The sequence below is a fragment of the Rhinolophus ferrumequinum genome, chromosome 26 (assembly GCF_004115265.2).
Source record: "Rhinolophus ferrumequinum isolate MPI-CBG mRhiFer1 chromosome 26, mRhiFer1_v1.p, whole genome shotgun sequence".
Lineage (NCBI taxonomy): Eukaryota > Metazoa > Chordata > Mammalia > Chiroptera > Rhinolophidae > Rhinolophus > Rhinolophus ferrumequinum.
The window spans coordinates 413,226-429,113 of record NC_046309.1 but is presented as its reverse complement, the minus strand read 5'-3'; the positions used below and the strand labels follow the sequence as shown (position 1 = coordinate 429,113).

General features: G+C 45.4%; 1 protein-coding gene across 2 annotated transcripts in view; it reads right to left on the bottom strand.

Annotated features, from left to right (window-relative positions):
* Positions 1-15,888, bottom strand: part of PTPRN2 (protein tyrosine phosphatase receptor type N2) — a 427,823-nt gene that overhangs the window by 275,071 nt on the left and 136,864 nt on the right. For both annotated transcript variants that reach the window (XM_033098764.1, XM_033098765.1), the window contains exons 4-5: positions 10,188-10,290; positions 2,654-2,807 (exon numbers count right to left, since the gene is read on the bottom strand). In XM_033098764.1, coding sequence (XP_032954655.1) covers positions 2,654-2,807; positions 10,188-10,290 — 257 coding nt within the window. The remainder of the gene's footprint in view (positions 1-2,653; positions 2,808-10,187; positions 10,291-15,888) is intronic.

The window sequence follows — 15,888 nt, the reverse complement described above, 5'->3', positions numbered from 1 at the left end:
CCTGTATGAAAGGAACCACGGTCTCTTCTCCGCGGGAATGAGCTCATCACTTTCTGAGTTCAGTTCCCTCAGGTTTCCTTACATCCTCAGCTCTCTGAGGTTTTGTTTTTTAAGCTGATTTAGTAGTTCACCTGGCGTGTCCGTGTTGTCAGAGTGCGACTGGGGTGGTCCACTGATATTCTGTATTGCAAGTCCATCTGAGCATCTTCAACTGGTGATTTCTAGTTGTTTTCCCAATGACTATCCTCTGCAAAGCTTCCCTGAGCCCACTGCATATCTGGTTCAAGTGTCTCCTCACTTCTAACATTCCCTTATTACACCACTTGCTCTATTTTTAATGCCAGTTTTTGTCTCCCTTACCCAGTAAGATTGTGAAATCCTAGAGGGCAGGGATGAATTTTTACTTTTCCAATCCCAGTACCTAGCACAGTTTCTTGCACATTAAAAATGCTTAAAACAATGTTTCCAAAATAAATCAGTTAATTCACAGTATTGCCCAAATGATGGGTTTTGGTGCAAACCTCCCGAACAGCATAGAGTACGTGGGAATTTACCGTGTTCTCTAATGACTACAGGACTTTGAAACAGCGCTCCTGGAGTCAATGAAAGCTGGAGCTGGTTCCCACCACTAACAATACAGGAGGAATTGCACTGATTTCGTGATCAATAAGAGCTCAATTAATGCACAGGGCTTTGAGCTAGTGGGTTTGATTTAAGAGGAGTAATGTGGTTTTACTCCCTCTGGCTGCTGTCATAAAGTAATCAGTATTAAAGCCTCTGATTCCATGCTAGAGTTAGATTTTTGATGACAGATACATAGAAAAAGATGATTTATAACATAATTCACTGGAAATTGGTTGCACCTTGAAAGACCATCAGTGTACAAAGCTTAAATTCCCAATAGAAATATTTCATCAGCTGAGAGGGGAGGGGTCAGAAAACACTGCCCACTCTCCTAGGGGACTAGATTTACATGGCAGAAACCCATACGACAGCTTCGGTGACATTCTCATACTTTATCCAATCTTTGTTTATCAGCAAGATGATGAAGAACTTTCCCCTCATTCAAACATTGAACAGAGAAAATAATAAGTTTTAGGTTTTCGTGCATTTTTACTATTTTAATGAAAGTATCGATCTTAACTTAGAAGAAAAATCCCTGAGACAAAAATGCCACCAAGCGCTCATTTTCTGAATAATCCTTGTGACCGTCATACTGAATTGGCTGTGTAGTAGGATGACCACAGAATTCGTTATTCAAACTTGGACATTTTTGAGAGAAAAAAGATGGCTCGTTCATAATCGTGATGGGACAACAGGCATAAGCCATACTATTCAGGCTGACGCGGTGTGCGGCCAGCCCACCGGGTACGGGCATCACAGGGCACAGAAGCCAAACTGGAGAAGGTGGTAAGTGGTCGCCAATGGGACTTTTGATAAGGCCGGTGCCAGCCCCTCCTCCCATTTTATGTCTTGAACTGCAGAGCAGGTGGGGAGTGGACAGTGACAGGATGCCACTGCTCTCCCAGGCCCCCCAGTGACCCCGGGCGGCATCAGGGCTGTGGACTCACATCCGACTCACTCCCAACGCCCCATCATAGCCTCCTAGGGGGTGCATGTCCCCTGCAAAGACGCCATTCACACTTTTCTCCACAGCAGGGAAAGTGCCTTGAGAACAACCCCACCTCAACATGTCCCGACAACGCGCGGCACATGGTTTCCGATGCCAACTGTCACACCTCTCGTTTCACCTCACATCCAGGCAACGGCCAGAGTGTGGCAGAGAATCACGGGGGCCCACTTCAGTGCCCCCTCCAGGCGAATTTCATGCTACTCCTGTTTAGGGAGCAACTCCTACTCTAAATTTGAGTCTTCCATTTTGGAACCAGGCTAAATTTGTCAAATACCTAAAAGCAAGAGAGACACGTGATGACGGTCCAGGACTTCCCTGCACAAAACCACACGCTCCACAGGTGATGCCTCTTTGTCTGAGGCCAGGCCGTGCCTCGGAGCTGCAGGCCGACCTTCTTACTCCTGGAGCCAAGAAGGAGGGCGCCAGGCATGAGGCAGGTGTACTCATGTCCCGGTGTGGTGGGGAACCCGCTGAACGGCTCCACAGAGGAATTTCAATCGATTTCCTTTTGCTCCAACTCCTCCTGAGTCTGTGAAGCATTTGCAACTCTGTTCCCCTCCCCTTCTCTGTTACTAAAACTGTCTCTGGAAGGCACAGGTTTCTCTTTATTGATTATTTGTGTCCAACACCCAGGGACAAGACGTGCCGTCTCCACTACAGAAGAAATCCCACGGCAGGAGCCAAGACTGAGCATGAAGCTTCACTTCCCTTCTGAAACCACACCACAGGGCCAAAGGGGGAAGACAAAGAATGATTTTATATGTGTATGAGCCAGAATCACCAACAGTCGAGAGGGTTGGGAGAGATGCTGGTTCTCCACTAAACCATGAATTAAATGAAATCCACACCGCTTTGCTCCCTCACCCGACACCCAAACGCCCACTGGTCTGAGACACAGGACAAAATGCAAGTGATGCGGCCGAAGATTTAGGAAATGTCCGTGTGTGTGCACCACAGAGCCCACCCCCCGCCCCCACGGTGACACATAAACCAGACCACAAAGCGAGTTACGAAGGTCACCTGAGCTGGCGGTCTGTCCTGCGTCGTCCTGGGCAGCACGTTCGGGGCAGTGGCCTGGGACAGGGCCTCCAGGTAGCGCTCGAGGGCCGCGGCCCGCCCAACGTTGCCATCCAGACTGTACCTCGTTTCGTCATCAGCACTCTGCTTCGCGCCCCTGAAAAGCGAAGAGAACCGTGAGCCAGCTGCTCCCACACTGGGTGTCCACTTCCCGCCTGGCCCCTGCTGGACACCACTACAGGACCATGGGAAACGCACACAGGGCGGCCTCAGCAGCCGTGCAGGGACTGCGACGTGTGGCCAGGTGGCGAGGCCCCAGCCTCCTTCGCTCCCGCTGCCGGGTTCGATGCTTTCGTGCCCCCGAGGCTGTGCCCTGACATGCAGAGTGGGCCGGGAGGCCTGTCCAGAGCCATTGTGAGGGCTGATGAGGACCCAAGGAGAGAGTCAGATCTAACGTACATTCTCGACACGCGGCCCTGACTGCCGGGGCAGGAGAGAAATTAATACGTGGAACAGCCAGTACTCACGACAAGGCCAGCAAGAGTATGAGGTAGGGAGAGCCGGACAGCGGGAGGGCCGGGCCCGAGGACCGGGCCTGGGGCCTGGTAAGTTGGGGGGAGAGGTGGAGGGGCAAGAGCAAAGCCCAGTCTGGGGGAGGGTCTGGCACCGAAGGGGTGCAGGAGCCCTGGCTGCAGAGCTCAGAACCGAGCACTTTACAAGCAGAAGGCAGAGCACAAGCAAATGTGGAAGCCGCTGGCCCCACTGATGGGCGGTGACACCACATGGTAGAAAGAGCCCTGCGGCCTCACCCTGGTCCTACCACCTGCCGGCTCCGGAATCCCACAAACCCAGCAACCCCCCACATGTAAAGCCGGTCCGAGGCGCTAGAGCAATGGACTCAGGAAAGTGCTCAGTGAGTGGTTTGGTGCTCGTGGCGACAAAATAATGGCCCCAAAGATGTCACGTCTCAACCCCAGAACCTGGGAAGGTATGAGGCCCATGGCACCGGGTACATAAGGTGGCAGACAGCATCAGTTGCTACTCGCTGACCCTAAGAGGGGTTATCCAGGTGGCCCAGTGTGACCACAAGGTCCTGGAAAGAGGATGAGAAGGCAGCAGGTTGGTGTCAGAGTGACATCACGTGAGAAAGACTTCCAGCTCTGGAGGAGAATGGGGCTCGGGCCCACAGAGCATGACGCCTCTAGAGCTGTGAGAGGGGGAGCAGCCCTCACATGTAGGGGGAGGTTTTCATAACAAATGCACTTGACCTTCATATAAGCAAACACTGGGTTTTAAATTTTAAGCCACTAAATTTGTGGTGATTTGTCACAGTATGAACCTTACACAGTGCTGTACGTGTCTACACTGCTGACCTATGATGACCGAAAAGCTATCTACGGACCAGCACCTGTGTGCACACAGCGTGCCGGGAGGTGTGTGCGAAGGTGGATGGAAGGTGCTGCTCTGTTTATTTCCTGCGTGGCGGCATGACAGAAGAGGTGTGTCCTGACGCTGGCTGTAGCTTCACTGGAGCGCCTCGGGGGCAGGGTCTAGGGCCGAGGGCAGCGAGGACAGACCACTGACACGCAGGCTGACTGACCAGGGGGAGACACATGAAGGGCAACCGGATGCAACCTCCAGCTGAGGCTCAAGGTCTGTCAGAGAGCCACTTATTTCCAGTTGAGAGAGACATTTGTCCCTGGCTCAGTGAAGCCAAAACAAAAGGCAGAGAAAATGGCCAGGTGGCCCCGGAACCAGCAGAAAGTCAGGGCCAGGAGTCCCGTAACAGGAGCCAGGAAGCAGATGTCAGAGCTCGGGTGGCTCTGCAGTGGGGAAGGACGCCCTCCACATCGGCCTTCTGGCCAGTCTCGCTCTCTGGCCTCTTGGGAACCATGGCATCTGGCCAAGGGCGAGGGGGCTGCCGTCTCACAGCCTGGACCTGAGGGGTCTGCTGACCCAGAACTTCCCAGCCTGACTCACACCTTTGCTTTTATACAAATCCCTGCCCCAAACGGCCAGGATGCACCCTAAATGTGGAAGGAAACCAAACGGGGACACTCTCTCCTCAAGACCCCTCTCTGCTACCGGGCACTCTGACCTCTCGACCCCTGTGAAGGTCTGGCCACGGTCGTCCAGCCACACTCGTGGCTTTTTCTCCAGCGCAGGCTGTCCTGACAATGAATTCCTAATTTTAGCATCTTTTGCAATCTGGAGAGGCTGAGAATTTCCCAGACTTCAAGGCCAGGTTCCTTTTTGCTGGAAAGCTCTTCCCTCAGTTTCTGTCTTTCCTCTGGCGTTGTGGTGAGCAAGTGGGTCTGGTGCGTGTGGACGACCACCTCCGTGTGGGTGGCAGCAGCACGGGCTAGCATTTCATGTAAAAAGTCTGATTTTCAAGAACGGATCACTACTGTGAGGTACGCGATCTGTATGTATTTCATAAAAGCTAGGACTTACGGAAAACCTTCATATCTGTGTTTAATTATCTTAATTGATAAAACTGTCCTGTTTTTATTTCTAATGCCTTTTAAAGCGATAATGGCTCACTCTTAATAGGCATATAAATTATCAAGAGCTTCACAGTTCTTTGCATCTCAAATCATGGCTATAGTTTCCTTGGCCATTTTTCAGTGGATGAAATTTCACGTCCCATGTTGTTAGAGTGTAATTTAACTGAAGTCAATTTACTTTTCTGATACTTAATCTATTTTTCTCACTAATTGCTAATCAATGCAGATAGAACCACCCCATAAATGTGCCTTTAAATTGTCTTATCCATCTTCCTGTGTGCCTGTTGGATTTGTTTGCGACACTGTAATATGTCACAGTGATGAGCGGTCATCACTATGTTGTGCAATATCGTAGCAATTAACTTGCAAACTGACTTTTGCCCCGTTATTTGGCTTGAAGCAAGTCATACTCTTAAAGTGTACATTTTCTACTTTAAAAAGATTAAAAACGGTTTACACTCAGGTCTCCACTATTCTCCTTTGCACTTCTGTGTACTGACCTTCAGACTCCAAATAACATAAATGCTTTGAGTTGTCAGCCAATTTGCTGGACAACAACAAAAAAAAAACAAATTATAAACAAATCTTTATAAAGAGAGCATCCTGCCAACCCAGCTCCTTTTCTCAGTAATCCTAGCCTGTGTAATCTTCATTTGGGGCCCCGTTTCTCTTTCACAGAAAACCTTCAGGGGCTCCCCTGCCCTCACGCTTCCGGGCCCAGTTCTCTATGACGTTATCTATTTATTTGTCACCTGCTGCGGGCCGCCGCGTCACCGCCTCCTGCTCGCAGCGCTTCTGCGGATGCCTTTCTTAGGTTCCTGTGGCCTCGGTGTGAGCTCAGCTCCCAGCCCTGCTCCTTACATGCAGTGTCCGTGAGCCTGCTCTGCTTGTTCCCCATGGCTTCTCTGCGGTTTTCGTGCACAGTGCGTCCTCCGGTGGCCCAAGAGGCAGCCCGACCGCTGCACTCTAACTGACCTCTGCCTCTGCAATGGGTCTCTGGCTTGGGGCTTAATCTCTCCAAACAGTAGCTGTCTGGTCTGAAGAGCGCAAGTACTAGCTCACTGGCCGACTGTGGACACTTCCAAATCCACTAAGTACAGGATGCTCTAGAAATGCCCCGTGGAATGAAGAAGCCGGGCAGGATTCTTGGCTACTGTAGCTCTTCATGTAACAAGCCAGGCGTCAGTAGATCATTCGTTCCCTCCTTCCTGCCTGTAGTTAACAAACACTGGCCGAGATCTCACTGGTGAAAGGCCCTGGGGACACACAGGCTGGCAGAAGGGCCGCTTGGAGGGGGGTAGGGAGCAAGTGGAGAAGTGGACGCATAACAAGCGCCTTGTCGCACTTGGGGGGCAGAAGATCCGATTCTTTTCGTTAATAATGACATAGACCTGTTACTTCAGAAACTCTGGAAAACTTAAAAGTGATGGCTACAAATTGAATTTAAAATAAGATATATAGTGACAAATAATAAAGACGATAAAAGCAAACCAATCATAGTCCACCGAGGAAATGAAAAAAGCAGCGGAACCAGGGCCCTCCGCCGCATAAACGTTCTCACGGAGCTGTCTGAAGGCGCCGTAACAAGGGCCCCTGGACACTGTTTACAAAACTGCACGTCAAACAGACAAGGTCCAAACAGAGGAATTTAAGGATGGCCACTGATTAAATAGGCAGCAAGAACAGAGAGGAAGCAGGCGTGGAATACTAATTGTAGAAAATGGAATCCAAGAGCAAAAGCGTTAGCGGTGACAAAGGCACCGTGTGAAAATGGCAACAGGTGCAGTGACAGACAACAGGACATGAGGACACGCACCTCTGTGCTGCAGTCGGAACCTCAAAGCGCCCAAAGCAAAACACATCAACAGTGAAATGAAAATCTATGAACACAGCTTTTGTCTGAGACATTTCAGTAAGTCAAAATATAAATACGGACATATTGATTTTGAGTAATATAATTGATATTTACATTTACCTATAATTTTAAATTATATATATAAAGTGTTAAAATCTGTACCCTGCAAATAGTGGGTATGATAGCTTTCTGAAGTATCCATCAAAAATTAACAAAAGTATGATATAAACTAGACCTCAAAGAAAATCTCAACATTTCCAAAAATTAAAAGTTAACAGATTCATATTCTCTGACTATAATGCAGTAAAATGACACTAATTTAAAATTTAAAAACAACACATAATATAAAAAAAAAGTCTATGAAACACTTATTATTCCCAAAGGATACAAAATTACAACTACAGATAATTGAGAGCAAAAGCAAATGAGGGTACATGGAAGCCACAGGACGCTGCCAAAACTATGCTCAAAAGCGAATGCATAGACTTATGTGATTAATGAATGAAAGAATTAAAGAGATTACTTTCTAAAATGAATAAATAAAAGCATGAACAAAATGTTCAACGAAAGAAGTTTTACAAAGAAAAATAAATCTAAGCAGAGTAGAAAGAAGAAAAACCAAGAGATAATTCTTTTTTTAAAATTGTGTTAAATGGGTAAAGAGAAAAATCAAGTTAAAATGACAAATGCGTGATAACCACACATATGCTGAATGATATTTAAGATCATAACACAATACTACATATCACACTACGTCAACAATGAAAAGAATAGTAGTTCTCAGCAAAAATATAAATTCCTCAAATCTGCACAATAAAAACTGTGACCATGTTTTACCAATAATCTCAGAAGATAATGAAAGTGTTATGCGATTTACCTACAAAGAAGAATCAATGTAAATACACAAGGAAGCAGAAAATTTCAATGTTCGAGAAAGCTGTGCAGAAGTTTTATGAAAAGAAGGAAAACGATTCCTTTTCTGTCGTGACCCTGACACCTTCCTGCAGAGACAAAGCTGAGGAAGAAGGCACAGGCTGCTATGGCTCTTCTGCTGGCTGCCAAGTCTCTGCATCAGGCAGAGCCCACACAGGAAACTTAGGACATCCGGAAATGGGACATGTGAGTGGTTTGATAAGGGAGCTCTTTACACAGGCACGCAGGACTAAGAGCCAACGAGGGGAACACTGGAGACGCTCTGCACCAACCGGAGGGAGAGTTCGTGGGACCAGAGCCACGCGTAGGACAGCGCTGTGACCTGGGGCAGCCGATCTCACTGTCATCCCAACCTCATTCCTCCCTCCGAGGCCGCAGGCCCTACTGGTGCAGCCCGAGGGGAGAGTAGGTGGGAAGGAAACGGAATATTCCATCTAGTCCTCCCAAAACGAGGCTCTGCTTTTATTTCAGAGCTGAAATGATCGGTGTCATTTAGGTTCAAACACTCAAGAGCAGGAAGCAGACACCCAGCCTGGGGAGGGATGAGAGTTCTCTATTTACATGAGCAACTGGACCTGGTTCATCTATAGAACAGATCAGAAAAGTGTTTCTACAAAAGATGATACATGAAAAGTTACTGGCCTTAAATATAAAGACTCTCTATGGAAATAAACAAAGCAAAAATACACAAACATACTTTTATGTGGACAAAGGTCAGGAAAATCACATAGAAGACAACTGCAATCTGTAATATGTATATTTTTAAACTTATTTTCACTTGTAGTTAAAAAAACAAAAAACAAAAATAAGTACCGGTTTTCATAATAAAATTGGCAATTTTAAAAAATGACCATATAACACAGGTCAGAGTGTGTTGATCCAGGTATCTGTCTAGGGTCCCACCTGGTCTGATTTCTCAGACGTATTCTCTCTGGAAACGCTGTTCTTTTGCTGACACACACTCTGGTTTTCCGCCCCTCGGCTGTGCTTACCAGTCCCGTTCACTGCCTGTCTAGACCACAGCAGAAGCCACTCCTGGCTCGGTTTCCCCAGGGCTCCTATGCCTCCGTTCTGACTCTGGGGGCCACCAAATGCACCCCTGCTCTCGGTGGAGCTCAGGGCTCCTGGACAGCCACACTCAGGCAAATCTCTGAGACGGAAGGAGAGGTGGATGGCGCTCAGGTGCCTATGTGTCATTTAGAGGCCAGTGTGAAGAGTTTGAACTCGCCCAAAGGAAAATTCAGGACAGCTTGACTCTGTTTTGGGGGTTGTGGGTTTGTGTGTGGGGGTTCCAGAAAGGCCTTCCACGCACTCAAAGACTAATGGCACATTGCCTTTCACACAGGAGGCTCTAAGGAAGAGTTATGGGCACTAGAAACCAGACATACTTCCTACCCTCAGGAAGTTCAGTCTGGCCCGCGAGAGAGCTAACACAGGGAACATGCACTCAATGATGTGTCTTCACTCAGTCCCACAGGACTTGTAAATGAGCTTGGTGGCTTAGCTACTTCATCCTTTAGACAAAGGTGGATGCTAAATCTCTGTGTTACTGAGATTTTTCTAACTAAAGACTATGGATTTAGAAGAGTCGCTCAGGGCAAAAATAGACTTCACAAACCAAATCTTTGGGGAGGGTCTTTTTCATTCTTTAGTAACATGGAAAACACAGCACAATGGCTCAGGAATGACAGTCCCAGCTTGCTTGCTGTGGATAGTCTTTGGACTAAGTGTTCGACTCTCCCTATGTCTCACTTTCCTCCCCTGCCAGAAAGAGTGAGAGCTCAGCCATCACCTGACAGTGCGGAGGGCACAGGTGACATGGTGTCTGTGAAACATCCAGCTCAGTACAGGCTGCTATGTGTGGGGAACTGGGAGACTTTCATGGTTTAATTCTGCTTTTTGCACTAAAGTGAATGTGAGTTCTTCCTGGGAAATAAGAATTCATAACTTCTCTGCTTTCAAACAAGGTTCTGGAGACTCAAGACTTTTCCGAGGGTCTCGGGGAAGAGTGGGAGGAAGGACACTCAGGCATGTCTTCTGATGACAAGGGCACCCATAGAAGGGTCACTGCAGTGCATCTCTTTCCCGTGGGCTAGGACATGTGCAGAAAAGACACACCCCAACTTTCTGGAACCTCTACTCCAGGAAGACGGGGGCGGGGTTTTGCTACATTAAGAGAGAAATAGGCTTGACTGATGCTGGCTGTGCCATCAGCAAGGAGACGTGAAGCAAGTCAACTTACCTGGCTGGGTGGACAGCCTCAGGATGCCGTGGGTAAGTCCTGGGCAGGTGTGAGAGCTCCCGGGCCATCACACGCTGGGTGTAGTCATCCTGCCACGAGAAACCTGTGGGGAAGTTGCAAACACCGCATTACCAGCTTGGAAGTTGGGCCAAAGCTCTGTTCAGCGTCACGAGTAACTGCTGCCATGGCAGAGTGCTGTCACAGCACCGTCAACACGCCAGGCTCCCCGTCCCTGTGCCTTACTGGAAAGGCCTGCTCCTTACAGATGTCCCAGCCTTCTGAGACATCCACCCAGGAACACGGTAGGTGCTCGCAATATGACAAAAACTAGGTTTCGTGGGTGCTGGCTGGACAACAAGGAGTCTTAAACGCATTTCAGTAGAAGAGAGATTTTGTCCACTGTGAAAGAAGCAACCCTTCCTTTATGGTTCTGGAACCTTCCTTTATGGAAGGTTCTGGTCATGGCCAAGAACTTCCTCCCACATGTGCGTGCATGACCCCAGTCAGCCGCTCTTTCCTGCTCGTCGCCATATCTCAGGCGAGTTGTCTTCCCAACCCTCCTGCTTCCGGGCCCCACATTTGGAATGAAATAAGGGGTATTGTTACTGTGAAAGCAATTATCATGGGGCTTAATGTACTGTATCTGGGAGCCAATTACATTATATTTATACTCAAATGTTATGACAAAGAGCTTTATTTATAACAAGGGTGAAGTGGTTATGAAGGCGAAATCCATGTGATTATGCATTAATTACACGCACTGTGGATCACATGATAATTATGCTCAGAATTACCAAATAACTCCCAAGAATAATTATTATGCAATTTGTACATTTTAGATCTTATGGTAACACTTTAGCACTTAGAACTACCCCATGCAATTATCCCTAATTATCTAATCACTAAATATCATGTAATTATAGAGATATATTTTTATGCCCTGTACAAAAACACATTACCCAAATCTTCAAATCAGGATGGCTCCGTGCTTGTTTGTGTGTGTGCGTGAGTGCGGTGTAGGGAGGTCCAGAACTTGCTGAGAACCACATATTCTGGGCGGGATGGAAAAAAATGGCTCAGGAGACAGAAGCTGCCCTCATGAACACACTTGAATATTTGTTTCAAATGCAAATCGGGCATTTCTTAAAAATTTACAAATGGCAGGGTGCAAACAGTTGGCAGAGTTGTAAATCTCAAAGACTCAGTGGTATTACCACAAGTGGACGCAGTTGCGGAAATTTACCCCGATGGCCAGCCGCCTGTGGCGACCTGTCCTAAGCAGCCCTGTTTGGAAAATAACGTTTAGCAAATTGGCCGCTGCAGGGACACCCAGCCCGCAGTCACTGGTACCCTTACTTTAGGATGAAACATTCTGAATAATAAGCAAGTCTGTTCCATTTGCCAAAAGCAACTAAACCCCCCATATGAAATGTACATTTACATGGTTATTATCGGTTCATGCCCAGAAGGACTTGCAACTAAAAGCAGCGTAGCACAATATCCTGCACTGTGGATGTAGAAAATCAGCATCGTTCTCACCATGCCATTCCTGAAAGAATGGCCTTAATATAAATATCTATCAGGAAACAGGAAAAAATCAAGAGCCAAAATGAGCTCCCCATGAAAAAAATTCATTTTTAAAGTTTAAATAACAGAACTTCAATAATATTTTTATCTAAAGAGCACAGATGTCTGAGCTACGTCCATTCTGGGGAACTTGAGGAGGGCTGCATGTTTGCAGAATATCAGTTAGCCAACTGATAAAGGTGATCTGTAGGCAGTACAAGGGATCTTTGAACCCCCAACCCTGATTTCTGTGTTTTCCTGGGAGCAGGCAGAAACTGGGCCCTTGGCTATAAAAACAAGAAATGCACAGGGCCTGAGTGTTAGCACCCTCCACGCGCTTCTCTCCAAGGCATATTGGAGGAAATAAAACCCTGGGAAGACTGGATCTGCTTCTGGAAATTTGGAGAAGACATACTTTTCCTTATTCCTCCCACTAAGTACAACTGAAAACCCTGGGAACTAAACAAGCAGAAGGGCATGCCGGGAGGAGAAGACGGTCCCAGACCAGCAGGGACCCTGGACCTAAGGAAGCACAGGTACTGGGTGCTCGTGTCTTGGACTCGGAGCTGAACCAGCTAGTGACCCGGGAACACCCACGTACAGGTGAGGCCCCAGTGACACCCAGGACAGAGTGACCCTGCACATTTTAGATGATACAGCTCCACTCCCACCAAACACCACAGGAAAAGCACGGACTCGCCCCACCCATGCCCATCAAGGCCCAGAGGACACCTGGACGTCCTCCCACACAGGCTGTAAGGAGGCCGCCGACCTCTCCTGACACTGCTAGTGTCAGCAGAGCAGGCCGAGTGGGGCACCAGACGTCATTCCCACTGGGTGATAATTGTCCACCCCCACAATCATGTGACTGGAAACCACGTGGGAAATTGAAACCCTGTGCACCCTGTGCCCAGCAGTAAAGACAGGTGTCAGCAGAGGTCTGCTGGGGAACCGGAATGTCTGTCTCCATCTGTCGGTAACAGAGAAGCACCCCACACGCCCTGGCAGAGCGGTGCCAGAAAAAGCCAGTTAAAACACAAGATTTAAATGAGATCCAGTCTCATAATACAATACAAAATGCCCAGGTTTCATCAGAAAATCACTTGTCATCCCAAGAACCAGAAAGATCTCAAGCTGAAAGGAAAAAGACAACCAGTGTAACCAACACTGAGATGATGGAGGTGTTAGCACCACCTGACAAAATCTGTTAAGAAGCCATGACAAAAATCCTTTAAAGAACAATTACGAACACACCTATAACAAACAAAAAAACAGGAAGCCTTAGCAAAGAAATAGAAAGTCTTTGTGAATAAATATAAAAAGAACAAAATGCAAATACTTTAACTGAAAAATGAACAGCTGAGTGGCTGCACTCAATAGAAGTATGGTGGGGATGCAGGGAAGAATCATGATCTGGAAGAGAGGCACAGAAATCACCCAGTTCCAACAACAGAGAGAAAATATTCTGAAGAAAAAAAAAAAACACCTGTGGGGCTGCAACAAAAGATTTACCATTCATGTCATTAGACTCCCAGAAAGAGAGGAGAAAGAGAGCTGGACTGAAAAGGCACCAAAAAAAAAAAAAAAGGTAATAATAATAATGGCTGAAACTTCTCAATTTTGGCAAGTGATATAAATTTAAAGATCCTAGAAGTTGAGCACCTCAAACAGAATAAAGCTAAATCTCCAACACACGGTAATTAAACTTCTGAGAACTGAACACAAGATAAAATCTTGACAGCAGCCAGAGGAAAACGACTCTTTACCTACAAAGGAAACACAATTCAAATGACAGAGGATTTCTCATCAGAAACCACAGCGGTCACAGGCCCTTGTATAACATTTCCAAGAAAAGAGCTGTCAACCCAGAATCCTGAAAAATCTACCAATCCAGACACCCAGCAAGAAATATCTTCAAGGAATGACAAGGAAATCAAGACATTCTCAGATAAATGGGGAGAAATTAGGGCATTTTTTTACTAGTAGGCCTACCTTAAAGAATTGCTAAATGAACTTCTCTACATATGAAGAAAATGATCACGAAGGAGCATTGGAACACCAGGAAGGAAAAAACGATCGGAAGATGAAGGTATGGGTAAATATGACAAGTTTTTCTTCGCTTGAGTTTTCTAATTATGTTTGATAGTTGAGGCAAATGTGAAAACACTGCCTGAGGTGCTTCTAAATGTATGTAGAGGAAATATTTAAAATAATTCTAATAAACAGGAAAAGAGTCCTAAAGGGAGGTAAGAATCCTATACTCCACTCAAACCAGTAAAACAACAAGACCAGGAAACTGTGCCAAGTAATGTATATATACTGTGATAGCTAAACCAACCATTAAAAAGTCTACCAAGACAGACACTCAAAAACACTACAAATAAATCAAAGTGGATCACTAAAAAATGTTAATGTAACCTAAAGGAATGTAGAAAAACGAAAAGAGAGGGAAAAAAGAACAAATAGAAAAACCAAAAATGGGAAATTTATGTCTTAACATATAAATAATTACATTAAATGTAAATGAGCTTAATATACGATGAAAACAGATATTGACTGAGTGGATTAAAAATGCATGACTCAACTATATGCTGTTTATAGAAAACTCACTTCAAATAGAATATTATAGGCAGGTTCAGACTGAAAGAATTGAAAAAGATGTATCATTAATCAAAGGAAAGTGGCATTGGCTATAGTGATAGCAGATAAATTAGTCTTCAGAGCAACAAAATTACCAGGGACAGAGACAGACATAATACAATGATAAAAGGATCAATCCACCAAGAAGACAAAGTAACCCTAAATATATGTGCACCAAACAACAGAGCTGCAAACATGTGAAGCAAAAACTGACAGAACTGAAAGGAGAAACAGACATATCCACAACTGTAGCTAGAGGCTTCAACACCACTTTCTTAATAACTAGACAAAGAGAAAAACCCACAAAACTAGAGAATTCAAAAGTGCCATCAGTCAGCAGTTCTAATCAGTTTTAAGAACACGCCACCCAACAGGAGCAGAATACACACTCTCTTCAAGTAGCCACAGAACACAGACTAAGGTGGACCATGTCCTGGGTCACAAAACAAACCTCGACAAAACAAAAAGAATCGAAATCACTCAGAGTACTTTCTCCAGTCACAATGGGGTCAAACTAGAAATTAATACACAAATATAACAAGAAAATCTCCAAGCAATTGGATATTAAATGACACACTTCTAAATAATGCATAGGTCAGAGAGAATCCAAGGGAAAAATATATTAAGTGGAATGAAAATGAAAAGGCAACATATTAAAATCTGCAGGACACCGTTAAAGCTGCAGTGAGTGACATTTTTAGCACTAAATGCTTACATTAGAAAAGTCTCGAATCAATCATCTAAATTCCCACATGAAGAAACAAACAACAAAAAAAGAGCAAACTAAACCCAAAGCAAGTAGAAGGAAGGAAATAATAGAGCAGAAATCAATAAAATTGAAATCAGAAAAAACAAATTGAAAATCAGTGAAAATAACTGGTTCCCTGAATAGATCAGTAAAATTGACAGATCTCTAGCAAGACTGACAAAGAAAAAGAGAGAGCAGCCACAAATTACCAATATCAGCAAAAAAAAGGGAATATCAATGCAGACCTCATTAGGGGAACAAGCAAGTGTATACACATAAACACAGTAACTTAGATAAAAAGGTCCCATTCCTCAAAAAACACAAACTACCACAACCTATCCAGTATGAAACAGGTCATTGATAGCCCCATAACTATTAAGAAAATTGAATTCATATTTAAAAACTTCTCCCAAAAGAAATCTCCAGATGGTTTTACTGGAGAATTCTACGAAACATTTAAGGGAGAACTGACATGGATTCTACACAATTCCTTCCAGAACATAGAAGAGGAAAAGATAGTTCCCAATTAATTTTAACTAACGAGTATTAACCTGATACCAAAAGCAGATAAAAACAGCACCAAAAAAAGAAACCTACAGCCCAATATCCCTCGTGAACAGAGACATTAAAATCTTAAGAAAGTACTAGCACATGCACATGAAATCCAGCAATATATGAAAATAACTACACATTTTGGGGTTTATTCCAGGGATGCAAGGCTGGTCCAATATTCCAAAACAAATCAAT